This window comes from Plutella xylostella, chromosome 25 (genome assembly GCF_932276165.1).
Source record: "Plutella xylostella chromosome 25, ilPluXylo3.1, whole genome shotgun sequence".
Classification (NCBI taxonomy): Eukaryota; Metazoa; Arthropoda; class Insecta; order Lepidoptera; family Plutellidae; genus Plutella; species Plutella xylostella.
Window position 1 is genome coordinate 7306477 of NC_064005.1, and position 27266 is coordinate 7333742.

The following is a 27266-nucleotide window of genomic DNA, read 5'->3' on the forward strand; positions in this document are numbered from 1 at the left end:
TGAAATTATATCTTTAATGAGAAAAAGGTGCAAATAATTATTTTATAAACATTATAAATAATTATACTTACCTACTTATATTTTAACAAAACATTTTGAACCTGTGATATTTTAATTAAGGTAGGTGATTGACTCACGGTTACTATGAGAAACACTAAGAAGCAAGATATAGTTATCCTAATGGGTGATCTTAATGCCAAAGTTGGAGCAGACAATACCGACCGAAATCACTACATGGGCCCTCATGGTTTAGGAACTATGAATGAGAATGGAGAACTATTCGGCGATTTTTGTGGTGAACATGGTCTGGTCATTGGAGGTACACTTTTCCAGCACAAAGATTGCCATAAATGGACTTGGAATTCCCCAGATGGACACACTAAAAATCAAATAGACCACATAACTATCAGCAAAAAGTGGCGAACATCGCTTCTGGATACACGTAACAAAAGAGGTGCAGACATCGATAGTGACCACCATCTAGTCGTTGCTGAAATTCGACTAAAAATCGCAACAGCTAAGAAGAAAAGCGAAAATATCAGCAAACGATATGACGTTCGCAAGCTTGAAAGCCCTGACACTAAGCACCAATTTAATATCTGCGTTCACAACAACTTCGGCCCCCTAGAAGATCTTGAGAGCGCAGAATTAGATGAAGCATGGACACGTATTAAGTCAGCGTACGTGAAAGCTGGAGAAGAAGTCCTGGGCTACATACAAAATGATAAGAAGCCATGGATGTCTGATGAATTGTGGAACACCATAATCAAAAGACAGGAGACCAAGGCGATCTTAACTAAGACCACCGACATCCAACAAAAAGAACTCCTGCTTTCTCAATATGCTTATCTAAGAAAAACTATTAAAAAACTTGCCCGGCGGGATAAACGTATAGTCGCAGAAGATTTAGCCACTCGTGCAAAAGAGGCTGCTAAAAACAGAAACATTCGTGAACTTTACGAAATAACAAGAAAGCTTAGTAACCCGAACCACGTATCAAAAAAGAAACCTCTATGTAATAAGAACGGAGAGCTACTGTGTACATCAGAAGAACAAATGGCAAGATGGCACGAGCATTTTAGTGATCTACTTAACCGGTTTCAGCATACTGAAGTGAACGAAGAAGCTGCAATAGCTGACCAATATCTGCAAATTGACACTTCCGCACCTACCTTTGACGAAGTCGTCAATGCCATAGGTCAGCTAAAATCCGGAAAATCACCTGGAATTGATAACATCTGTCCAGAAATGCTTAAAGCCAATAAACATTACGCAGCTACTCTAATAACACCGCTCATAAATAACGTGTGGAAGACAGAAGATATTCCCAGCGAATGGAGGAAAGGGCTATTAGTTAAGGTTCCAAAAAAGGGAGATCTCTCACTGTGTGACAACTGGCGTGGAATTACACTCCTGCCGATAGCTGCGAAGGTTCTGGCGAAGATCCTGCTGAACCGAATGTCAACAGAGATAGAGAAATACTTAAGAGAGGAGCAAGCCGGTTTCCGCGCGGGAAGGTCATGCACAGATCACACAAATACGGTGCGTATTATTATTGAAGAGTGTGTTGAATGGAATGCGGAACTGTTTCTCACTTTTGTGGATTTTGAAAAGGCCTTTGACACCATACAGTGGCCCGCTATGTGGACGTGTTTGAAGAAAAAAGGCATTCCAACAAAAATTGTCAATATCATACAATCTCTCTACAATGGCAGCACGTGCCACGTTATACATGATGGGCTTATTGGACCACCTATTCCTATCTCTACCGGGGTCAAACAAGGGTGCCTTCTCTCTCCTCTTCTCTTCATAATCATCTTGGACGACATAATGCGACAAGTCTCTGCTGGTTCAAGAGGAATCCCTTGGAGACAAGGCCAATTAGAAGACCTGGACTACGCGGACGACATTGTACTCTTATCCAAAAGGCTGTCAGATATGCAGAGTAAAATAGAAGATCTCCAAAGAGAAGGTGGCAAATATGGCCTTAAGATAAATGCGTCAAAAACAGAAAGCATGAAAGTTAGCTCCAGCAGTACAGAACATGTCACCTTGGGCAACTCGCAACTGAAGCTAGTAGACACCTTCTGCTACCTTGGATGTATCCTGACGAACAAAGGCGGTGCTGATATGGACATCGATAACCGGATCAAGAAAGCAAAAGCGGCTTTCGCCCAGCTTGCCCCAGTCTGGAAGCCGCACATAATGCCCCTTCGTCTAAAGCTGTCTATATTCGAAAGCAATGTAAAGTCGGTCCTTCTCTATGGCTGTGAAACTTGGAGGACTACAAAGCTGCTACATCACAAGCTCCAAGTTACCGTCAACAGGTGCCTCCGTTCGATTCTCCGCATATACTGGCCGGACACGATTTCTAATGTGGACCTATGGAAAAAATGCAACCAAACCACACTGAGGAAAGAAATCGCAATGAGGCGCTGGAGATGGATCGGCCATACAATGAGAAGACACGACTGTAACCATGCTCAAGCTGCTTTCGAGTGGCAGCCTAGTGGAAGACGGAGACCAGGTAGACCCGTACAGAGCTGGAGAAGGTCCGTGGAGGCGGAAATGAAGAGGGCAGGTCTATCGTGGGCCCAAGTGAAGGAGGCGGCTCAAGATAGGGAAGCGTGGCGAAGAATGTCTGTAGCCCTAAGCTCCACAGGGGAGTAACAGGACTATAAGTAAGTAAGTAAGTAAAGGTGATTGACTAGAGTGAAAAAAATATGTAAAGTGCATTGTATTTTTTATTGTGCATTATGTCGCGATCTATCATGTGACTAAAAATGTAAAGCGAAAGGCGGGTTTTGACTACCCCTTCGGAGATTACAGTCGTGAGCGTCATGTTTTTGGCTTCTCAGTCATAAATTTATATAACTTTCATAAAACTGACATGGTTGTAAAGCTAGCCAATTTAGTAAAAGTCGAGTATGAAGTGTGGGTGCCTAACCGACGTGTTGCGAAGTTTACCCATGAATACAGTATCGAACCAGTGTGTCGCCGCCATCGCCGGATTAACGGGATGAAGGTGATTGGCTAATAATGTGATATTGGATAAGGAAATTGGATACGAGGCCCGGGGGACGATGAGTGTGCCAATGTTAGTAAATAGTGGACCGGATTCAACACAGACATAAATAACTCGCCATTTTTCCACCACGCTTAAGAACCGAGAATACGAAATCAATTTTATAAATGCGATACTTTAGTGTTTGTTAAAAGGAGCTATTTAATGTTTGGCGTATCCAAGAATCGTTATAGGTTCCAAAGATCAGATGTTTGAGAGATGATTTCATAAAAAGTATTCGTGTTTCAAATGTTCAGCTTTCCCAAATCCGCTTATTTGGTGAGGTTTTAACACTGGTGAGGTAAAATGTTGCCCTAAGCGCTTCAAAAGGGCTGTAAAGAGGTTAACTACAGCCCGACGTTGCACTTTGTGACTCCTGAGTGCATCGCATGCGAGAACTCAATTATGTACCATCGGGGAAACCTCCACCGATCTCAAACATAACAACCGTATGTAGCCTGCCCATGTATTTGTTACTGTAAAAGTCGAACAACGGTAAATCTTAAGATTTACTAACTCTTAATGGTAAAAGCCCGAAAGATTTTGCGATTCGTACTTTATTCCCAAAACCAACTTTTACTAGCTGTCAGTGGTAAAACCTAGCATGTACCTACTACCTACCTACCATTAGAATGGTAAAAGCAAAAAAAAATGACCCATTTTCATAAATTCTTACATTTACCGTAGTTCGGTATTTATCTTTTACAATAACATATTCACTACAAACACACACGTTCGCACGATGAGTTGCACATAGGCTGTCTTTCTCCTCCTTAATGCTGGGGCCACACTAACGGGAAATTCCATTAATTATCGCGATGAACGTCGCGTTTTAAAAAAAGTTTCTGGTAGCTTTGTGGGAATTAATCCAGTTTCACGATTCCATGATGGTAGTACGTCGTACAACTGTGTTTGTTACATTTCTAGGACATTGGTTTGTATTTCCCCGATGGTACTCACCGTCACGTGGACGTGGCTTATTACTTCGTTACAGCGGAGCTTTCCACCCTATTACACAATGTTCAGGGTTGTAATTATGAGGTCGTAGATAGGTTAATCGCATTAGGTACTAAACTATACTGGGGATGTCAGAGGACATCTGACTAGCCGAAGAGTTGGCAGATGAACCAAGGCACTGTCGAAGTGGCCACATGAAGATCGTGTCCGTCCAGCGTAGAGTATGGTTCAAAATATCTTCCGACACGGTGGAAGCCCGCGTTTCCTAGATTAATTAGATTAGTTCAAATCTGAGTGTCATCAAAATATACAAAATTCGTAGTAATTGTATGTAACAACTCTTTGAAAAAAAGATGTATGTATTCCCAAGATACACAATAGCTTTCAAATACCTACGTTGCATACGTACATATCAATATCGGTGGCCGAATCCAAGCAATTAATCCCGACTCCTGATAGACAATCAAACGCTTCGATAAACTTCTGATATGAATTGATCTTGTGTTAAGCTGTTGAAAAGGATTTTCGATGAAAAAATGCGTATTTTTTAGATGTAAATGTATACATGTAAATATAAGTGCAATAAAGTATTACCTAAATAAATAAATATTTAAATTTATTAATCATATATTGCAAAAAAGGTATACTAAGCCGAAACTCACATGTGCAGCATGCTATATCTAAGCCCGAAACTAAAATCAGAATTTCAAAATTCGCGAAAATTTTCTGCAATGAAACACTATTTTACTGCATTTAAGCCACGCCACATTACATTCGGTTCACTGCAGCTATTGAAGTAAAAATTAATGGAGCATCTCGACTATAAAATCCGTGCTACATACCCTTTGATGACAACCGCTACCGGCGTTGTAGTTACCTAGCTATAGGTATATCGTATAACAGCTAGGTATCTGAGGGGTCACTCTCTGGACGAACGAACGAACGAGAATTGTCACGCAATCGGACGGTATAAAGCCATGGATAGCGCAGCCGTTCGTGGATTTAGAGATTAACCCCCCATACAATGTAGGTATACTGTATCCCGCTCTGGTGTTGGACACACTGAAGGTAATAGAGATAATTACAGCTATATTTATAGGTACAGTCTTATATCGGTTGGATATAGTTGAAAGGAAATTGTGAAAGGAAAATAACCTACTTATGTCCTGGGTATTATTTGAAACGGATGTGTCTAGTAAGTACTTATGGGGTATAAATAACGTGACCATTAATTTTTTTTGTCAGAGCGGGACACCTGCGGTTGCTAAAAATACTTAGGTATTGGTTTTCATTACAATTTTATGTAGTCTATGTAGGGAATGAAATCTCGTACGAGATTTCCTCCTAGCGAGATCTCGCGAGACCTGGCAAATTACGGGATCTCGCGAGATTGGAAGAATCGCTATTAAAACATAATGCAAATGCTTATTTTTAGTAGGTACTAGTAACTGACATAATGTTGCTTAGTTATAAAAATAAAGTGACTTTTATTTAAAAAAATAATGAAAATATTATTATGTCTCTAACTCCAATATATATTTTTTTATGTCTATAAAGTATAATTAATACACCTATTACGGCTAATCAGTTCAAATTTGTGCAATATTGGTAAAAAAAACATTAGCTTTATTTAGTATTTTGTAAATTTATTACTTTACTTTCAACAATTAGGAGTAATAGGAACATTAGTTATTGTAAATAAAAACAAAACTTAACTTCACAAGTTAAATCAATGTTGTTAGATCGTAAAAAAGTTCAAAAGAGAAGTCAGATCAAGGTACGGAAAGGCAAGTTAATTTTTGTGAAAATTATTTTGATTCGGAAGACATAACTAACTTCTAATTTTAGAGTTGTCAAAACCTTATTGTATTTTTTTAAATTTGACTCTATGTTTGTGTTTCCGTAATTGTCATATTTTTTAGCTTTTTAGCAAAATTTATAGTTTGACAGCGTTAAAATTAGAATTTCTGCCTTTCGAATCGCCATCATTGGCTTCTCAAAAAACTCATCATGTCGAGAGAATCCTCTGATAGACGACTTCTGATTTTCCATGAAATACACGTCGTCACGCTGCATTTGTCGATCTCGTTATCTCGCGAGATCTCTTACGAAATTTAACGAGTTTCAATCTTTTTAAATTTGGCCGGGATCTCGCAAGTTCGGGATCTCGGTGGGACGAGATTCCCTAAGTCTATGTGAGAGGTAAGAAGATATTGTATAGCTGTCTCAAGTGATTAATGCAAAATGTAGGTAATTTAAATTATCGTTTGGCCTGTTTATGAAAGCGGGACATTTTTGCCCTCTCCGGGGACAGCGGGACGCACAGCTTGAAAGCGGGACTGTCCCGCCGAAAGCGGGACGTATGGTCACGTTAGGTATAAATAGGATAAATTATGAACACATGGATAATACAATATTAACCTACTATCTTTCAAAGGTTTACCTATCAAGGTTACCTTTTTATTATCAAACCTTATTAGGAACTTAGGTCCTTAGTTTTGAGAAAGAGTTTTCTCAACGCAGGCACCTGGGATAGACTGATCTGAATCATAAGGATTCCTATAAAAATCTCTTGAAGCGATAAGACAGCCACTTTTGTATCTATGTGTTAGTATATAAGTTATGTAACTTCTTTTGATATTGTGTAGTTGTGTACAAATAAATAATATCCTATCTATCTATTGTAACATCACTTATCGGTAGGTAAAGATAAATATTGTGACGGGCCAGAAGAATCATTTATCTTACAGCTGTCGATCGTTAATCAATACTCTCGCCGTCTCGTCGCGTCGATGTATGTTGTAAGAAACCGCAAACTTATTCAATCTAAAAGTTTGGCCTGAAACATCTTGACCTCCGCCGTTCAAGGTCAAAGCTTCATTTTATAAAAATATCGGACATTTATTGTACCTATGTTGAAAATTATCGTAGGTATCAAAGTATTTATGACTAAATTCGTCGGAATCGCAAGTGTGTAGTAATAAATGTTTAACTGCATATACTTAAATAAAATAAAATACTTGGTCTTATGCTGACGTAATTAATTTATGTCTACAATACTTGGGACTTAATCGCGAAGTCGAAACGAAGTAACATTGTCATTATTACAATTTGAATCCGGAAGCCGTTGACAAAACAAAAATCGCGATAGGGGGCTTATTCTTTTTTATAAATAAAATAAGCAATTGCAAGAAAGTCACACGATATCTCGCTATAACGTCTGCATTTCATACGAGATTGTCGGAAAGCCATTTCCTGTTGCTGGGACATGCGTGGAATGGGAAGGGAATGGAACGGAACTGCCTTTATATGCTGAAGAAGCTAGTTCAATATGTCATGTCAAGTTTATATTTCTTACATATTGAAGATTCTATTCCAAGAAAGTTTTATTGCAAGATGTAGCATCTGTAAATGTAGTATGTACTTTGATATATTATTTATCAGGTTAAAGAATTGCGTTATAATTTAGGATAAGAAAACCCTTATGTAGAGACTGAATAAATAAACCGACTTGGTATTACGGGGATCCCATAACGTTTTATAATAAACAGTTTATTTGGGAAATCATCCAACGTGTTAGTATACAATTTACCTTATTTCTAATGTTAGTCCTTATCTAATGAGATTTTTTGAAAAATATTTAGTTTAATTTACAATTATACAGAATTGATAACCGCACCCAATGTTTAATAAAAGGGTTATCCATTCTTTCTACAACCGTGCTCAGGATGATGTTGGAGGTGGATCTCACGCGGTGCAGCAGCGACGCGGCTCTGGCCCTCATGATGCCATAGTAATCGGAGGTACGCGCTTCCGCAAACATTCCTGACGCGCTGCACCGCCAACGCAGCCCCAGCAACATCCTAAATGCATTATTATATTGGACGCGCAGGACACTCCCCGTCCGCCGTAAATGACTGATCCACAGACCACAGGTATAAAAAGATTGACAATAAGCCTTAAAAAGAGTTATCTTTACGGCTTCTGTACACCTTGCAAATCTGCGAGCAATCATATTACTACGGACCGAGAGTTTTAATTGTGTTTTCTGTTTTTTGGTCTCAGCATTTATATACCTAAGCGTAACGTAAAAGGATTCCTTTTTTTTTCTTCTGTGAACCAGTTCGTGAGCTCGCGTTCTACTGGTTGACACAAAAAAGGAGGCAATCCCTTTACGTTACGCTTATATGTGCGGTAACCTTTAGTCATATACGGCCGGGTGTATATCACCCTTTACATCCAAGACAATCGTTATAAATATAGGTAATGTCCCACAGGGTCGCAACGGTTTAGGCAACATCTACGTGTGGGCCAGCGGCGACGGCGGCGAGGACGACGACTGCAACTGCGACGGGTACGCCGCCTCCATGTGGACCGTCTCCATCAACAGGTATGTACTGAAGGCAAAAGAAAAATGAACAAAAATAGAAAGAAAAACTTTATTTGACTCAGACAGCAACTAAGAAAAGAAAGAGACGTAAAAGTACCGTCAGCAAAAAAATGTGCTCAGACGTACATTCAGCTGCATAAGTAGCTATACACATTTGTACCTTGTCAAAATTCCTACTAAACAAACGTCAATGTTTGAATGAATGAATATAATAATATGTATAGTGAGTTAGTGAGTTTTACAAGGTTCAAAAGTGTATATAGCTTCTTATGCAGCAGCTGACTGTATAATGTGCCGTCAGCAAAAGAATGTACTCAAATGTACTGTATGAAAAAAATACCTACATTTATGTAGTATGTCCATTCATCATCACAACTCCTCAGATCCCCACGGGGCTAACAAGAAACCGTAATATTTGGCATTTCGAATAATAACCTTACGGTAACTGCTTTGCTCATTGCTCTATAGTCTCTACTTATAGGGTTAGAGTTATCCGTTTCTCACACAAACTCAACACTCGAGTTCAAAAATTTGTCTACAGTCTGTTAATAAGTAACTTTGCTAAAGTTTAACTAAGTAATTAGTTTCCGTTCCTTCCCTCCATTAAAGACTCCATTAAGCAGAATCGACGATCAATCGATGTAGTCAAAGTAAACAAACACCGTCTAATAAAGTGATAAATAAAGAAGTGGAAAGAAAATGTAAAAAGTGGTTCTACCTTGAAGAAGGTGTAATAAAGGCTTATAATATTTTTGATTCAATTCAACATAATGAAACTTACAAAAAATCTTTCACGAACCAGGTTTTAATTAAATCGAATGTTTGCTTAATTAACTGTGAGAACGTGAGAACGCGAGTCGAATAAACAAATGAATGATTGAACATTTACATAAACATCAGCCCGAGAGAGGCAGTGACGTAATGTCCAACTTGGTACCCTACAAAATAAATTAATATCGTTCATATTCATGATTACTTCCGGATTTCCGAAGTTGTGTTTTCTGTAGAATTCCTAATTTGGTTTTCCTTCAGTTTTTAATTACTTGGTCGGATTGCAAGCTAACGTTTTGTCGTACATACCTACACTGAGCATATACAACCACCTTCTCCTGAAATATTTTCAGTACCACAATAATGTCATCAGCTTTCCTCACCACGAAGATTCCGAAACAGTGAGGTCCAATGCATCGATCATGAAAAAGTAGTGCTACGAGCTTAGATTAGATATATACGACAAGATGGCTTGTCACATACAAAAAAACAAAGACCGCATTTAGTTTACTGTCAAACCGTTTTAATGAATATGGTTAGGTCTTATTCATAAAAAAACCTTAAAGTAGGTTTACTGAGCTCAACATCTACGGAACACTTTAAGCCTATTTGAGGTTTCATAAAAATCTCTATTCATAATCCTACTAAACCTTCAATAACTATAGTGATGCTAATAGATTTCACAGACCAAACATTTTGACATTTACCCTATTAAGTTGCCGGTCTGACGAAACCATAAACAAAAATAGTGAAAACTTTCATTCATTTATCAATCTCTATTATCTATGTTAGCCACGGCGCGGCACTTAAAAAAGTTTACATTAGCTTAAAGGCGCAGTGGCCAAGCCAAAACCCACAAAAAAATAATTAAATTTTTACGTTACCATGGCAACTTATTTTCAGCAAATATTAACTCACGACAAATGTCAAATCGTCAATAAAGCAGAACAGCTGTTGACCGGCCGCCATGTTTTTGTACAATAGGAGGTTTACGGAAGGTGTATAGTAGGGTCCAGCCAACTTTAGCATATCAAGGTTTTACGAATCAGTTGGAGAGTTCTTTAGCGCTATTGATCGTTTATGAATAAAGTTTTTTTGACATTTGCTTATAGCAGGCCTATAGGTCTCCCGTAACTTTTTATGAATAAGACCGCTAATCTAAGGCTACGAGCTTGGTATTTTATTTCACTTTTCACATTCCGTAATCACTGAAATTTTCACCATTACTTTTTTTTTACCATTAGGTATTATAACACTTTCTCACTTATACCATCGACGTATCGCCTGGTGGACTCTTCTTTGGTCCCCTGGCGTACTCCCGTAGAGCGAACTCGTTGAGCCTCCGGCCAATCAATCGGTTATGGAATTTTATGTACATACGGTACATAAATATCGCTACAGCCAACGATATCAGGATACACAGCACCAATAAAATAGTTTGTAGAAAACTGAAATTATACATCAGTTGATCCACACGCGCATTATTACTTCCAGCCGCTGCGTTTTGGGCAATTATAACTTCTTCTTCTTTAGTTTGCTTTCCACCCATTTTTGAGATTTTTCTGGACCGTTAATATAATAAAATAGAGGCAATCTGCCTTGCAGTGCTCTGGAATGATCTCGATGTAATACATGATGATTAATTTCTCCGTGATTCGATTGCCATATACGAAATCTGGAATGCGGCCGATTAGTCACAGCAGCGCCGGGCGCACGCAGCCTTTTTTGGTCACAATTATGCAGCCGAACAATACTTTGCACTCATTTAAATTATTTATAATTTCAACAGTTCTGGAAAATTCCTAATTAAAGTTCACACATCTTAACTTTTCAAACAGTTCGTCAATTTCGCCTACATTTTATCTTCACGCGCGCTGGCAAGGTCGCCATGTAATGTACGGAATGCGGGAGTTGAGTGAAACACACGAGTGACGTTTATAGACTGACTATATTCATATGAGTACACACGTTAATAAGGGATAACATACATTAATACGTAAGTATATGTAGGTATACATAGGTTATAGCTACAGGGGCACTACAGAATAGTCAGTGTACAAGAAACCATGAAACAATTAAGGGCTACATCCCTGAACCACCTGTCGCTCGCTACCCAGTTCAAGAGCAGTGCCGTAGTAACTCCACCCTTGGCCTCTAGATCGATATCTTGCATATGAGAAATGTAATGCCATGGGCCATGGCTGTAACAAGCCACTGACTGTTGGTCATGGACTTTATGCAAGGTTGATAAACACTGGATGCCACACTTGATTGAAGATCACAAATATTGACACGCATTGCCCCTGAACAAATCGTCTTATTGGTGGAGTTATAAAACTACGTTAGTAGTTCATCTTTTTGCACAACTTCCTCATCTCTTCAAAATTGTCTCTCTTAGCTCGTAAGGTTGCATACACATCGCTTTTAGCGATAAGACCGCTCTTATGGTATTTTGATGTAGTTTTTTTAAGTCTTAATGTTATCTTAAGTGTTTAATGTACAATAGTAAAGTAATACTACTACTACTTACTAATACGGTTAATCCCTTGACTCACGCCTACCCTAAAATTCCAGCGCAATAAACGACGGCCAAAACGCGCACTACGACGAGTCCTGTTCCTCCACCCTGGCCAGCACCTTCAGCAACGGCGCTCGCGACCCCAGCACCGGCGTGGCCACCACCGACCTGTACGGCAAGTGCACCGCCACCCACTCCGGCACCTCCGCCGCCGCGCCCGAGGCTGCGGGCGTGTTCGCGCTGGCACTGCATGCCAAGTGAGTTTGAAGATCGAAGTTAATTGTAAAGGATTTCATAAACCATATATCGAACTGAACTGAAAATTGTACTATTGGTACTGCCTTTAAAGTAACCATATTGCAATGAATCTAAAAAAAATACAAAATTCAGACATTAGATAAGTAAATAAATTCTGATGTTTTTTTGCCTATGTTCATTTATGTTTTTAAATTTCAGTCCGAGTCTGACATGGAGGGATATCCAGCATTTGACCGTGTTGACTTCTAAGAGGAATTCTCTGTACGATGCTAAGGTATGCCTGTGTTTCATAATAATATCCGACGAATAATAATAATGACGACCGAATGGCGTAGTGGTTAGTGACCCTGACTACTGAGCCGAAGGTCCCGGGTTCGATTCCCGGCTGGGGCAGATATTTGTTTAAAGATATACAGATATTTGTATTCGGGTCTTGGGTGTTGATATTTATATTTAGTATCTATCTATCTATGTATTTGTGTAGATACGAGTATATCAGCTGTCCGACACCCATAACATAGGTTCTGCCTAGCTTGGGGTCGGATGGCCGTGTGTGACATGTCCCCACATATTTATTTATTTTAATATTATTTTGTAATTAGGAACTTAGTTAATGAAGAGCAGTTAGTCCCAGAAAGAAAGAAGAAAGCAGAAAGTTGATCAATACATCGTGTAAGTACTAGGTATGCCTTTGTTTAGTCATACCCCGGTCACTCGCTATCAAATATCAGTAGGTACCTATGTACGTGCATAATACAAACACGTTCCTACGCACAGAATAAATAAGCTCGTGTAGGAGAATGCGTACTTGCCATGTCTATGTATGTGACTGATTTCAGACATGCTACTGTGTGTGACGTAGTTGCGCTAGGGTGGGCGGCACTTTAGCGGAATAGGTACAGGGAGTGACCTAACTGCACGTTAGTACTCTATATTTTACACTTCGGCTAAGTTCTCAGATAAAATTTCACCTAGTGGGTAATATAGTACCGAAGTACTCGAATAGGCAAGCGTAGGGATCCCTTCGGCCCGTTCACACTTTAAACAACTAGCCGGTAGCGGCTGCATGAGAAAAAGCAAGGTCAGAGTGTATTTATGATTACCGGCTGAATCTGATGGGTAAGCGCCCATTGACAGTATCGGCAGGCATCATAAATTTATTACATAAATAACATGCTTAATACATTAACATCATGGAAATAAAGTAGAGTTTTCTATGATAAAATTAACGTAGTAACAAAAATATCAGAATCTTGTAAATTTCTAAGCTAATGTCTATAATGCTATTTATCATCTAAAATCCTGATGCCTCCTAATGCCGTCAACGGGCACCGGCCCTTAGGGTAGCTATCTTAAGAAATGCACCACAAAATCAATAATTTCCTCCCCCAGGGCCGCTTCCACTGGACGATGAACGGCGTGGGGCTGGAGTTCAACCACCTGTTCGGGTTCGGCGTGCTGGACGTGGGCGCCATGACGGCGCTGGCCGCCAGCTGGAAGTCCGTCCCCCCGCGGTACCACTGCGAGGCGGGCGCGGTCAACACGCACACGTGAGTTGGACGAGTATTTAGACATTTAAGTGTGATACATATTACTGTGACGTTAATTGAACCACCTGCTCGGGTATGGCGTGCTGGATGCCGCTACGAGGCGGGTGCGGTCAACACGCATGCGTGAGTTGGAGGGCTTAGGGAGTACAGAGCTAAGTGATACAGCTGTCAAGCATAGTTAAAGTAATATCACTGTCGCGTACGGCAGTGGTACGGAGATGGTATGACATAATACGTGATAAAGTGCATAAATTATGACTCCAACTGCAACATCTGCATAGTAAATGCGAAAAGGTAAGGGTATTATTAAGTAAGGCCTAAAGATAAACAAAAATAAGGCACTCATTTTAAGGGATATCTGCATTCTTTCATCAAACGGTGCACGGAGACTATATATTATGTTCTTACTACGTACGCCTTTGGTAGCAGAGCCTTTGGTCTTACGTGTAAAAGTTATACCACTCTCTTGACCAAACATTGTTTCACATCAGGTTTCAATCCAGCTATTTTCCCTTTATCAGCACTCAGTAACCCTATTTTCCCTACCCACAGCGAGATCCCGCCAGAAGGCAGCATCAAGCTATCCATCTCGACGGCGGCGTGCGCGGGCGCGGGCTCGGAGGTGCGCTACCTGGAGCACGTGCAGGCCGTGGTCAGCGCCAACTGCTCGCGCCGCGGCGACCTCGAGCTCTTCCTCACCAGCCCCATGGGCACCAGGTCAGTGTTGCACTGTAGAAGGATGTTTGTAGAGGAGACAAAGGCTCTTGACAAGCCACTAGATTCAGTCGATGGTGGGTGTCGCACTATTGTAGGATATGTGGAAAGGAGATAAAGGCACTTTAAGGTCCTAAGGTATCTATATAGGTATGGCTCTTGGAAAACCACTATTTAAGATTTAGTCTATGCTGGCACCAACTTCTTGCATCCTGGTCTTCTTTCATCCAGATTAGCCGATCGAAGTATGCACAGCTTTTGTAATGGATCCTGGTCGATGCTGGCGCCAACTGCTTTCATCGTGGTCTTCTTTCAGTTAGCCCCATAGGATCGAAGTATACACAGTGTTTGGGTTTAGCAATCCTGTTTCTGGGCTACGAATGGATCTAGATTAGGTTCTGGTATGAAGGCAGCATAAAGCTGTGCATCTCGACGGCGGCGTGCGGGGCGCGGGCTCGGAGGTGCGCTACCTGGAGCACGTGCAGGCCGTGGTCAGCGCCAACTGCTCGCACCGCGGCGACCTCGAGCTCTTCCTCACCAGCCCCATGGGCACCAGGTCTGTGTCGCTCTGTAGGATAGTGGGAAAGGAGACAAAGGCGAATATCTGTAACGGTTCCAAGGGATTTTTCTACGTATTCAGCGCATGGATGGCAACTAGATTTATGAGGTCGTGGATCGCATCCACTACTCGAATCCTGGTTTACTTTTACATAGATTAGCCACATGGAATACAGGCATACGTGGCCTTGACTGGTCAGTTTCTTTATTGCCGCAGCAAAGGTAAAACTTTCTCTGTTTCTGGGGTGAGGATGGATCCCGATTTGATTCTGGTGTGAAGGCAGCATCAAACCCTCAGTCGGGTTTTATCGAATACTTCTGCATCAGACCCATCACTAGTGCTAATATTTTGGTGGTGATGTTTTTAAGATTACTTGGAACCTATATTAGTATAATACATTCTGCACAAAACTAATTATACCGCCTCCTCTCCACAGGTCAATGATCCTGAGCCGGCGCGCGAACGATGACGACTCCCGGGACGGCTTCACCAAGTGGCCCTTCATGACCACGCACACTTGGGGCGAGTACCCGCAGGGCGTCTGGACCCTCGAGGTGAGCGCCACTACTTGGACATAACGACAATACAGACATGATGATGTCTGTATTTAACATCATCTGACATCATCATGTCAATCAGCTTAAAACATCCGTGGATAGGCATACACCTCTCCCAACTATAGCAACAATTTTGTTACTATCCTTCTTCGTCCAAACGCTACTGGCTGGCAGCCAAAGGTTATCGAACAAGCGTATTGTAAAGATTGACTTGCTTTATTTATCTACACCTACACAGGTGTAGATTAAATTAGCTCAGAAACGACACAACTGATTTCGAAATAGGCTTTTACCCCAGAGTACTCTTGCCTACTGTTTACCCTAAAATACCCTTAGGAAACCCCTTTCAAAAGCTTTCACAAACCACCAAACTAAAACCCCGCTTACACCCCCAGGCAAGTTTCAATAGCGGCGGCAGCGCGACCCCGGCCTCTGGTTGGCTGCGCGGCTGGTCTCTAGTCCTGCACGGCACTAGGGCGCCGCCCTACGCCCAGCTCCAGCCCCAGGACCCGCACTCCAAGCTCGCAGTCGTCAAGAAGGCTCATGAAGACAACGCGACCATTAAGTAAACAGATGAAGGATGCTGATGAAACGATGGAGTTTGGTTGATTGAGGTTTTAGGGTTGAAGCATTCGGGTTCGGGTTTTTGTTACAGTGGTTGATTTGGTGTAGTGGTTGGATTAATACGGGAGGATTTTATGAAAAAGATTTTTAAAATGGGGATAAGGGTAACTAAAAATGGATTGTTATTTGGGGTGGACTTTACATTTACGTTAACCACTTTTTCAAAAACTGCATAACACGAAATTTTATGCGAAACAAGATCATTTAAATTTGAAATCCTTGTTTGAAAAGCGATAAATTTATCGACTTTCTGGTTTTGAAGAATATCTAAATGTATACGAGATGAAAATACGTCAGATTTATATAATCACCTATGATGTAAGTATACAATTAAATTCCATCGTTTATCAGTAGAATAAGATTGTTAAGTGCATTAAAAACGGTGTTAACAACTTTTAACAAAGTAGGTTTAACCTGTAAGCTAGGCACCGAAAGAGTGACCTCACGGTAAGCAAAGGGCTAAACACCATCTCCCATGAATGAACAGAACCCTGTCAATAGATGTAGGCACATGGTTGGTTGGACATTACTACATCTCTTGGCATAACTGTTGTTTATGAATATCAACTACAGTTGCATAATATCATAGAGTAACAAGTACCTACAGTAGTATACTCGTTATTCTATGATAATATTTAGCCTAGTTACTAAGTTGTTATTCCACCGTTTTTAATAAGGGGCAAAATATAGTACAAGCTGGATGAGAGGAATGTTATAAGGAAATGCTGCGTTCAAAGAACAAAATTTAAAGGGTTTTAGAGTTGAGGCATTCTGCATTTTGAGAACGTTAAGATAAGTACCTTCCAATATTCTACTTAATTGGCTTAAATTATTTTCGTTACGTATTTTATTTATCCATTTCTTTTATACAAAAAATATGTATAATTATCGTGTTATTTACTTAATTATTATTTTATATTCAAACGTCACCTTGCACCAAACATTTAAACCAAATTAAATCTATTTATTTCTTGCTTATACTGACGGAGCAGGACAGCAATAGATTTAATTTCGTTTAAATATTTAGTGCAAGGCACCTTTAGTTTCTAATTTGAAATATTGAATTAATTATTTTTAAAAATCTATAAATATTGTTCATCTTTAAAGTACTTGTTAAAAACATATAACATATCAAAATATAGAACTCTCCAGCAGTATCTAACAATGATTACCTACATATTTTATACTTTTAATATTAAAAGTTGAGCAAAATTTATGAGAAATGTTTAAATATTTTGCACATTATCTAATCTTAAAGTTTTTTTTTAGATTTAATTTAGTTTTTTGATATTTTACTTCAAATGGACTGCGTTTATCCCAGCTAAATAAAGTTCATTTGAATTATTCAATTACTTACTATTTATCTTTTCATAGCACACACAAATACAAAATAAATAAGTTGGCGTGTGTAATGAAGACCTTTTTTAGATTATATAAAAATATTGTATTAGAAATTCATTATTTACATAAGATATAAAAATATTGATATACCTAAGTTATGAATAAAACTTTCGTTCGGGCCCAGTTACAAACCATTTATATACTAAAACAGTCACTCTATTATATATTTTCGTAAACAAAAATCTAGTTTACCTATTAAATACATAAAATCCATACTCAGGTGTTTTCATATATCCAAGTAGATACACATAAAATATATTTATGTACCTACTAGGCTATTTAAAGAGGTATATAATCAGTCACTGACGGTTACTAGATTTATTAAATCATATACTTAAACAAAAATTTAATATGTAATAAGAAATATATAGAAAATATAATGTGATTCGATGTTGTATTTGAATAAAATGACGTTTTTGTAATTATCTCTCCTTTCCCTTTTTAAAGTATACAGTAACTGAAGCAATATCTCTACTTATACAAAAATATTTTAAATAAAACCAAATGTTATAAATTCAATTGTATATTTATTATACAGCAGTTAACAAGTCTGGCATTTGCTATAAGTACATAGTTTCCTGAATATTTATAAGTACTTTTAGGTAGCTGTACAAGAAGTCTTTTTAAATATCGAAATCTCTACTCGAATCAAATCGTGTTTAATTTTCATAGCATCATCAAAACAATTGAACAGATTTTATCAATTTACAAATAGGTCAACGCGATTATGTTGTACAGACTTACTTTAATGCTAGGTTTATCATTCTAAATTATTAAATTATACATTTTTGTAGACATCTACAGGTTAAATTCACTTTTAAGAGGATTTCGAAATATATACAAATCTAACCTACATTTTATACATAAGTACCTTTATATTGAATTATTCCTTAACACCTTTATAACGCCATAATATTAACATTATATTAACATTATATTGAAATACTTTGAACAAACCTCACTCGGCATCATGGCAGTATGTTTCAATCACTAACAATTAAGTACTTACAAGTTAACAAATTAAGCAATAATTAGGTAAATAATAAATATTTTATGACCACGGAATAGTTCATAATATTTAAAGTCTTTTTCACTTGTAACGTCCTTTCATCACTGTTTTTCACTCATATATACAAAAAATATATAGGATTACTTTCAACAGCCCTTGCTGCTTATAATCATGACAGATTATCGAAATCTGAAACTGGTATAGATGTTGCCGCGAAAGTATTGGTATAGGCATCCCGCATATAGTTACAGCATATACAGGATCTCCTACAAGCAGGCATCCCGTATAGAGATACAGAGATACAGTATACAGAGGATGAGTATCGAGGTACAGCAGCATATACAGGATGTCCTACAAGCAGGCGTCCCGGCAGTTCCCGTTGGCCCCGGGCACGTCGACGGCGCGCTCGTTGGGCACGTCCACGGCGCGCTCCCGCACCCCGTGCCCGTTCAGGGGGCCACGGGAACTTAATTGTCAAAGGTCTGTTGGAGAAATGGGGTAAGTTAGTGATGAGAATTACTAGCGATAAACGTTATTGTAAAGCGAAGAATGTTCGGTTGCGGTTTGATTTAATTACTTAATTGTTTTTATGAAGTATGTTAAGAATGGCTGGGTCAATTTTGAATGACTTAGGGTGCGTTGCACCATTTAACTTTAACTATTACAAACGTCACATCGTCTGTCAAAGCATCGGTTAAGCGAAAAATTGGTTGCACCATTCAACTATGGTTAAAATGACGTCATAACTTTAACGATAACCATAACCACCCCATGTTGGCCGGTTACTGTTAAAGTTAAAGTCAGGTAGCTGTCAAACCCGTTGTATAACCTCAAAGTAACAGTATTACGTACAAATATTAATATTCAATAATTCTTATCATGTCGCTTCTACGTGAAATAGTGCTTGAAACAAGTTCCTCAGAAATTGAGATTGAGGTGGAATAAGTACGGAACTTACGAAATATGAAGAGAAAGGTGTAATTTCAGAGAACTGATAGATTCGCAGGTTCCAGGTCTCAAAAATGTGGCTCGTGTGTTGGCTTTAAAACTAGAACCTTTCTTACTGCCTCCAACGACGAAGTAAGTGCACCTATTATTATGTTGTAGGTGTAATGATCATCTTCACCTCCAAATAAGCGTCCACTTCTAGCCATAGGCTCTTCCAAGGAGCGAAACAACACTGTGCCCTCGGCCTTCCTTATCCAGCCACTACCGGCTACCTGCGTAACTCTTTAATTGAATAACCTTGTTTTCAGAAATTTTGCAATCAGATAGATAGATAGATAGATAGATAAAGCGTTTATTTGATCCACTTTCTTACATACACAACAAATCACAATTACAGATATACACATTTGTACTTATAACTAGGTAAATAGTAGCTATGATAAAGACAGGTTTGTACTTAGCAGGTTGTGTGTTGAAGCGGACCAAAAGGGTGAAGTAACTCAGCGTGGATGTTTACTCCAGGAGCAAACCGCTGATTTTCAGTTACCTCCCATTTAATTGTTCCAAGGGTGCCGAATTACATAAATTGTGAGCAAAAAAAACTACTTAAAATATATTGTTTTGAAGAAAAATTACCTATTTTAGTTTGATAATGTTGTAAAGGTGTGCAGCTAACCAGCAAGAGACACAGGGTCGTACTCAGTGGATGACAGAGCACCCACCATAGTATTAATATTGCATGAATGTATTTATTGTTAGACGATCTGCGCCGGATGTAACAAAAATATAGAAAATATGTAATGAATAAATAGTTATTGTAGATAACTAAATTTGTTATCAAGTCTTTTGCTTAATAAGAAGAAACAATTTTATTTTATTTTTAAAATTAATTTTATTTTTTAAGAGCCTTATAGGTGGTGGAATATTATTCCAGCATTTTGTTGCTTGATAACGGAAACTTCCTTCAAACGCGGCGCTAACATGTTTAGGGACAGACAAAATTGGGCGGAAAGATCTAGTACCATACCTGTCATGAAAAGGGGAGAAACAAAGTTTAGAAAACAAGTATTCAGGTTTTTGAAACTTTAACACGTCGAAAACTAGGCTACAAGTATGCAGGTACCTTCGGGCCTCCATGTTTAGCATGGATGCTTTATTTAGAAAAGGAGTAATGTGTCCTCGAGGTGGTACGTCAAAACAAAAACGACAGCAGGCGTTTTGCACCCGCTGTATTAGACGCCGAGTTCGCTCAAGAAGACAAGGGCCGTAAACAGTATCTCCATAATTCAGCCTAGAGAGGATTAGAGTCTCACACAGCGTAATGCGTACTTTTTCTGTTAGTAAGGAGCTAATCACTCAAATACAGAAATATATCAATGAAAATAAGGACAGAACTAAGAAGAGTGCAGCCCATTATTGTGGCTACGGCATAGCTGCATAATATATTATGTAAACAAAATAGAGACCCTGTGCTGTACCACCAGCTAGGTTTTTTATGATGATTCATCATCTGATGAAGAGGAACCTGTCTATGCAGTTAACAGGAATGATGAGCATAATCGAAGGATGTCAATAAATAATTATTTTAATAGATTACATCGTTAGTTTTTATTTCAACTTGTTAAGAATTAATTAATAAGATAATTAATAATAAAGGTTTCTATTCTATTATGTAGTCTGAGCCTATCTGAAACCTAGTTAAACATTGTGAGAGATATGGCGTTTCGACTTTCTCCGTGTTCGGCATCATAAGGGTCACAGTGACAGTTAAACAAAGTCCATTTTTCTCTCCACCTTTAATTTGCAAGGTGCGGGTGCCTATATAAATAGAGTGAGTCGCCCGCGCGCCTCAGTTGGTTTTTGATTTTTGAAGTGAACACTTCGGCAAAATGGCTCAATGTAGCCACGGTTCTCGTCGGCTTCGCTCCGACGGGGAAAAATATAATATTGAATTTGCGGAGTCCTCGCTGCCGGGAGCTGTAGCGTGATGCGGACCAGGCGGCGCGGGGCCTGCCGGCCATTGCTGAGGATTTCGCAACGAAGGTTTGAGTTGATAAGCCGTGAGTAAAATGCTATTATTTACTGCTTTTAAAAGCTCAGCCACTGGTCATAATGCTCCGGCGCTTGGGGTTTTTATCCCTCGCAGTAGGGTCCGATTCAATAGTCGTGGTGATGATTGATCACATATTCCGGTCCTACTAGTGGCGCTTGAGCTAGATACTTACATTAATGACCGCTTTAAGTAAAGCAAATACTGTTAATTTTATACAGGAACAAAATAATAAAAATATATTTTTCTACCCTCAATTTCTAATATTTTTAGAAAACAGTTGATAAAAACTTTGCTATTACAATAATGCACTTGATTATAGCTTATGTAAGGCTTTACAAACAGGAGCTTTCCAGGACCGTCATAGGATTTTTTACAGGAAGCACGTGGCTCCGAGTTTCAGTATGTTGGGACATTGTGGCATGTGCGGCGAGTAATGTGATCCGCCGGTACCTACCCGCTGAGGGTAGGCAGGCCGATTCGGTGAAATTGAAGTTTCGTGTAACCTGCACCCGGCCCTGTGCTCCCGCGCTGGCCGCCGCCGCCGTCTCGTGGCACCTGCATCGCAGCGTACACCCGGCCCTGCGCTCGTGCCCTGGCCACCGGTTCGTGCCACCTGCATCGCAGCATACACCCGGCCCTGTGCTCCTGCGCTGGCCGCCGTCTCGTGCCACCTGCATCGCAGCGTACACCCGGTCCTGGCCCTGGCCACTGGTTTGTGGTACCTGCATCGCTGCATAGACCCAGCCATGCACTCCTGCCCTGGCGGCTGTACACCCGGTCCAGGCCCAGGCCACCGTCTTGTGCCACCTGCATCGCAGCGTACACCCGGTCCTGGCCCTGGCCACCGGTTTGTGCTACCTGCATCGCTGCATAGACCCAGCCATGTACTCCTGCCCTGGCGGCTGTGTTGTCCCACCTGCATCGCTGCGCACACCTGGCACTCCTGTTCTGGTTGCCAGATCCAAACGCCCCCTGTCTGGGAAGAGATTTCATGCTCAGCGGAACCGCCTGCACTATTGCTAGCACGGTCATCATCATCATCAGCCATCATTATGAGTGACTTATTTAGAAGGTATATAGGAACGTGCGCTATTCATCAGTGATTTTGGCATATGCAGACGAACGTTTACTGCCAAGGTTGGTCATGTTAGCCATACAAGGGCACACCAACGAAGCCTGAGTAACCACCTGCAGTCGCCGTAGCCGCATCGGCATGGATGACAACAAATCGGGTAACGTGCACCGCTTCTAAAAGTGTTATAGCACCTCAATTTGATGCCTCCGCTGAGGTAGGGTATTCTATTAAAGCAGCTTTCTTCTGAACTGCCCAAAGTGACCTGTAGACTGCTCCTGGGGATAGTTGTGCAATAAATTTTTTATTTCGATGTCTCTGCTGAAGAAACTGTCTAATGCAGCTTTTGTTCTAAACTGCCTAAAGATCATTGGACTGCTCATGGGAATGGTGACGCACGGTAAGTACAGGAGCGTTACTCTATACTGATGAGAAACGAACGAACGAGAGCTGTCGTGCAATCGGCACGTTTAATACATACAAACAGATAGAGCGGCTCGCGCCGCAGTGCACTGAAAGTTCGTTTTTCGTCATATAAAGTGACCCCCCAGACACTATCTTAAGTGTCATGACACATCGGCAGATTCCAGCTTTGAGTCTTTTCTTTTCTCGGCTATGAGCAAAGTGAATTAATTCCTGATTTCGTGAAAGTCGCTGTTGCTATACCATACCGCTTCACAAGTTACCGAATTTATTATGATCCTACTGTCGGGTGATCATGATCGGAGTGTCATCGTGGTTTCTGAGTGGCACCATATTAGCTGTCTTCCTTATGTCCCAGTGGATTGTGAGTGTGTATCCGAGCTCTTTGTTGAAAAATGCGTGAACCTCCTACGAAGCAGCTGTCTACTAGTTGTGTATCGAATAAATCGATGGATAGTAACGGTGCTCTTGCACGAGACGACTACCTTTTGGTAAAATTATAACTTCCACTATTCTGGGAACATGCATATACCTACTGTGTACTGTGTATCACATCACGTATAGCCGCAGCCCTACTCAATGTACGGGGCTAGATAATAAACAATGGCAGTCGTCATTAAATTTCTATGAATTTCGAAGGTCATCATTTGGAGCACAATCCAAAGTGTGAAAGTACCTATTCATGCCTAAACGGCTTCTCTAATGAAAATGTATTTTTAATTCGATTCTGGCGCAAACGTTTCATAACTATTTTTCAACACTGTATCTGCTGAAACTACTTAGACTGACTGGTTAAGGTGCAGACGTGCCGTTTTCACAATTCCATTTTGAGTAATCCTCAACTGTTTTATGGATCTTTCAGTTAGTTACGTAACTAGTTACCAAGTAAAAAATTACATGTGTCATGCTCGTACTCGCATCTCATTTAGGAGCTCTCTGGCCTCTAGCTGAAGGCTAGAACTGGTATATATATCTACTAAGCTAGTACAGAGTTATAACCGGGAGCGGTGACGTGGTAGCTGCTTGATTTATTAGAGTTTGCTGAAAACTTTCTAAATAAGTAATAATTATTAGTCATAATATTAACTCTTCGCAGTTCTTTCAGAATGCAATACCAGGTCGCTGAAGTAGGTAACCTTCCTTAGCTGGACAACAACAAGCCTTTTTGTTTTAAAGAATGTCGCAGTTATTCGCCGTTCCACTGTCATATCGATGTCCAAGGACTTTTTCTTGGGTATAGCTAACTACCTAAGTTTACCTATAGATAGCCGCAAGCTATCGGCTGTTGGCGAACTGTCAGTTCTGATTTATAAGTCAGGCTCGAGGTGGCTCGTCCAACTGTCCATGTTCCTGCCACCATGATTGTTGCTTCCACAGATTAGAGAGTCTATGTTGGCTGTCGTTGCATCAGGTCTGATCAGGTACAACGAACATCTTTACGTACCATCTTTATTTAATCGAGCTATTTTATTTTGTTTTATCTAGGTTGACTTAATGGTTTCAAAATCGAACCTACAACAATGTAAGTAGGTACCTACCTACGTACCTTTGAAGTTGCAACAAGGCGAAGCCTTAAGGTTTTGGCCGAGACCTGCCTTTAGTGTTGACGAACATACCTAAAGGTGACCTTGTTAATGTTTTTCATATGAAGTACTGAACATTTTACTTATCCTGGTGGCATGACTGATCATTTAGCCGGGTTTCGTTTATCAACTATTATAATTGTTATTGTTGTGTTAATCAATCTTTATTAATTGATGTCATCTACCAAGGAATGCTGCCAGAGCTCATAATATTCACACATGATGATACAGAATGATAGTAGCCGACAAAATCAGTGCAAAGGCTTATAAAATAACTTTCCTTCCTAGTAGGACTGCACAGGAACTCGTTAACCGCCGAGTTAGTTAGAATACAAAATTAGACTGTGTGTTACTTGTCAATCTAGAATATGAATATAGTGACCTGCATCATGTTTTGAAAAACTGAATACTTAGTTATCCGCCAGTGTCACAGCCTTCATCCAATCTTTTCCAGTAGCTGATGAGGCTGAGATATTTAGTAAAATTATCTTCCCTTCAAGCACCACTCCTCGTTCCAAGGACTAGATGCCGCGCCAGGTGTTGCAGGCCGTGTCGTCGTACAGGGCTGACTGAGCAGGTCCTCGAGGCTCCAGGGTCGGCTGCTGCATTTCTGAGGTCAGTCCAGAATTACATACCCTAGTCAGCATGTGCTGGCCTGAGCCCCAGCGGCCTGGATCGATATTCTACATTTTACAGCTTTTAAATATTGTTGCAAAGTATTTCACTGGTTCCATCCATTGGCTAGTGTATGTTAAAAATATTGCCTTGACAATAACAATATTTTGATCAATAATTACTTATAAGTATTGCTTTCGAAGAGGCACTGTGTGTATCCATATGAATAAATACCTACCTATATGTATAGGTACATACCTTCCATAACTTTCTGACAAGTGAGGAATAATAAGGAAGTACTTAAGTCTTATGTATACTTATACCTTTCTTTTTAGTATATCTATTACCTAGAAATCTATGCATTATAAATTTATAGATTCAAATATTTATCTACTGATATACTCATCAGTAGCTTATGGGTCACAGTTGGTTTTCTCTCCACCATGCGATAATAAACACATCTCACAATGTTTAACTAGGTTTCAGATAGGCTCAGACTACATAATAGACGCATTTTTCCTGAAATAAAAATGACATATTATGTATCTAGCCTATCTGAAACCTAGTCATTTCTGCATGGTGATATTACAACTGAGGCGCGCGGGCGACTCACTCTATTTATATAGGCACCCGCACCTTGCAAATTAAAGGTGGAGAGAAAAATGGACTTTGTTTAACTGTCACTGTGACCCTTATGATGCCGAACACGGAGAAAGTCGAAACGCCATATCTCTCACAATGTTTAACTAGGTTTCAGATAGGCTAGATACATAATATGTCATTTTTATTTCAGGAAAAATGCGTCTATTCTATTCTCTGGGGGTGTAAGTACCTGCACCTGGCTCTCTCGAATGGAACCTTTGTGCATATCCCCAAGGTCTAAACTGCCTTCCAAAGCTTGGACCATTTCTCCACTACGCTGGTACACTGCGGGTTGGTGGGTTCACATATCTAGATGTGCTAAATCTAGATAAGCAGGTTTCCTCACGATGTTTTCTTCACCGTAAGAGCGATGGTATACATTGTACTTATGTTAAAAGAACTCATTGGTACATGTCAGCGCCGGGATCGGACCCGCATCTCTCGCGTGAGAAGCGGGCGCTTACCCGACTGAGCTACCACCGCTCTTAATAAAGGCTTATTAGATTCTACTTTGTCGCGGGTTTTATTGATGATAATCTTTTGGTCAATATTTGGAGGAACAACAGACTTAGTTCCTATGACATGTTGACTTTGAGTGCTTTGACAGAGAATGACGGCTACAATGTACTCTGTGACGGCTTCAGTCCGACAGCTAGATTTGGTATTTGATGGTGTAACACGTTACAGTAAAATTTTAACTGTAACGACTCTGTCATTGCTAAGTTTAACCTTAACTATTACGATAACCGGGATGTTGATGCAACCCACCCTAAGAACGAAAGGTTGAAGTAGATCGCAGTCACTGCATTCAATCCGTGACCACATACTGATAGAAGACATGCGTTAAACTTACATATCTGAAGAGATCGGTCAGTAGGGGCTATAAAAATAGGAAAATAAATAGAAATCCTTACCCATAGTCTCCTGTTGCAGCTCTAGTTTGTACGCGGGGTTGTCGTACGGAGGTAACGACGAGTCCCGAGGGGCCGATGGCACGCCTGAAAGAAAATATGCTTTATATTCAGAAAATTAGGTTGCGGCGCTATGTTTGTGAAGATTGGCCGTGTGTTGGTAGCCGACTGAACTGTTAGAAGGGTTTTCACCGTGGTGAAAGAATTGATCAGTCAGATTAGCATCAGCGAATTCCTATAAGGAACATAGGTGATTAATCACTCTATGAGGCTCCTTTTGTGCCCCTTCTTTCTTATCCTATATATATAATGTCAAAAAAACTCAAAATACTCACTAGTAATAGGCACAGACCGCGGCCGGTGCCTCCTGACAACAATCAGCAGCAGCAGCAGCGAGGTCACTGCCCCCAGCGCCGCCACCACGCCCACCACCACCAGCGAGCCGTAGTAGTCGCCCCGCGTGGTGGTAGGCCCCCCGCGCGCGCCCAGCGATGATGCCTGCTCTATCTCGTCTGCGGATGAGAGGGGATGAGTTAGAACTTGAAGAAGGGCATTAAATAAGGTCTGTAGCAGCGCTTATAAGAAAAAAACACTGTAAGAATCTGAGATCACGTGATGACTACGTATGATTCACGTGAGTATGTAAA

At 40.2% G+C, this 27266-nt stretch overlaps 2 protein-coding genes across 3 annotated transcripts in view; one reads left to right on the top strand and one right to left on the bottom strand.

The window, feature by feature from the left end:
• LOC105390833 (neuroendocrine convertase 2) overlaps positions 1 to 16444 on the top strand; it is a 65740-nt gene extending 49296 nt beyond the window's left edge. The window contains exons 8-15 of one of the 2 annotated variants that reach the window (XM_048630416.1): positions 8299 to 8411; positions 11757 to 11957; positions 12157 to 12232; positions 13351 to 13508; positions 14061 to 14160; positions 14714 to 14778; positions 15218 to 15335; positions 15734 to 16444. In XM_048630416.1, the coding sequence (XP_048486373.1) occupies positions 8299 to 8411; positions 11757 to 11957; positions 12157 to 12232; positions 13351 to 13508; positions 14061 to 14160; positions 14714 to 14778; positions 15218 to 15335; positions 15734 to 15907 (1005 nt within the window). In that variant the 3' untranslated portion in view covers positions 15908 to 16444. Of the gene's footprint in view, positions 1 to 8298; positions 8412 to 11756; positions 11958 to 12156; positions 12233 to 13350; positions 13509 to 14060; positions 14226 to 14713; positions 14779 to 15217; positions 15336 to 15733 lie in introns of both variants that reach the window. The other variant, XM_038107444.2, reaches the window with a different exon arrangement.
• Positions 16445 to 18716: 2272 nt separating this feature from the next.
• The window catches only part of LOC105390843 (putative epidermal cell surface receptor), a 40712-nt gene continuing 32162 nt past the window's right edge, over positions 18717 to 27266 (bottom strand). The window contains exons 16-18 of the mRNA XM_048630419.1: positions 26955 to 27131; positions 26623 to 26706; positions 18717 to 18854 (exon numbers count right to left, since the gene is read on the bottom strand). Coding sequence (XP_048486376.1) covers positions 18847 to 18854; positions 26623 to 26706; positions 26955 to 27131 — 269 coding nt within the window. The 3' untranslated portion in view covers positions 18717 to 18846. The remainder of the gene's footprint in view (positions 18855 to 26622; positions 26707 to 26954; positions 27132 to 27266) is intronic.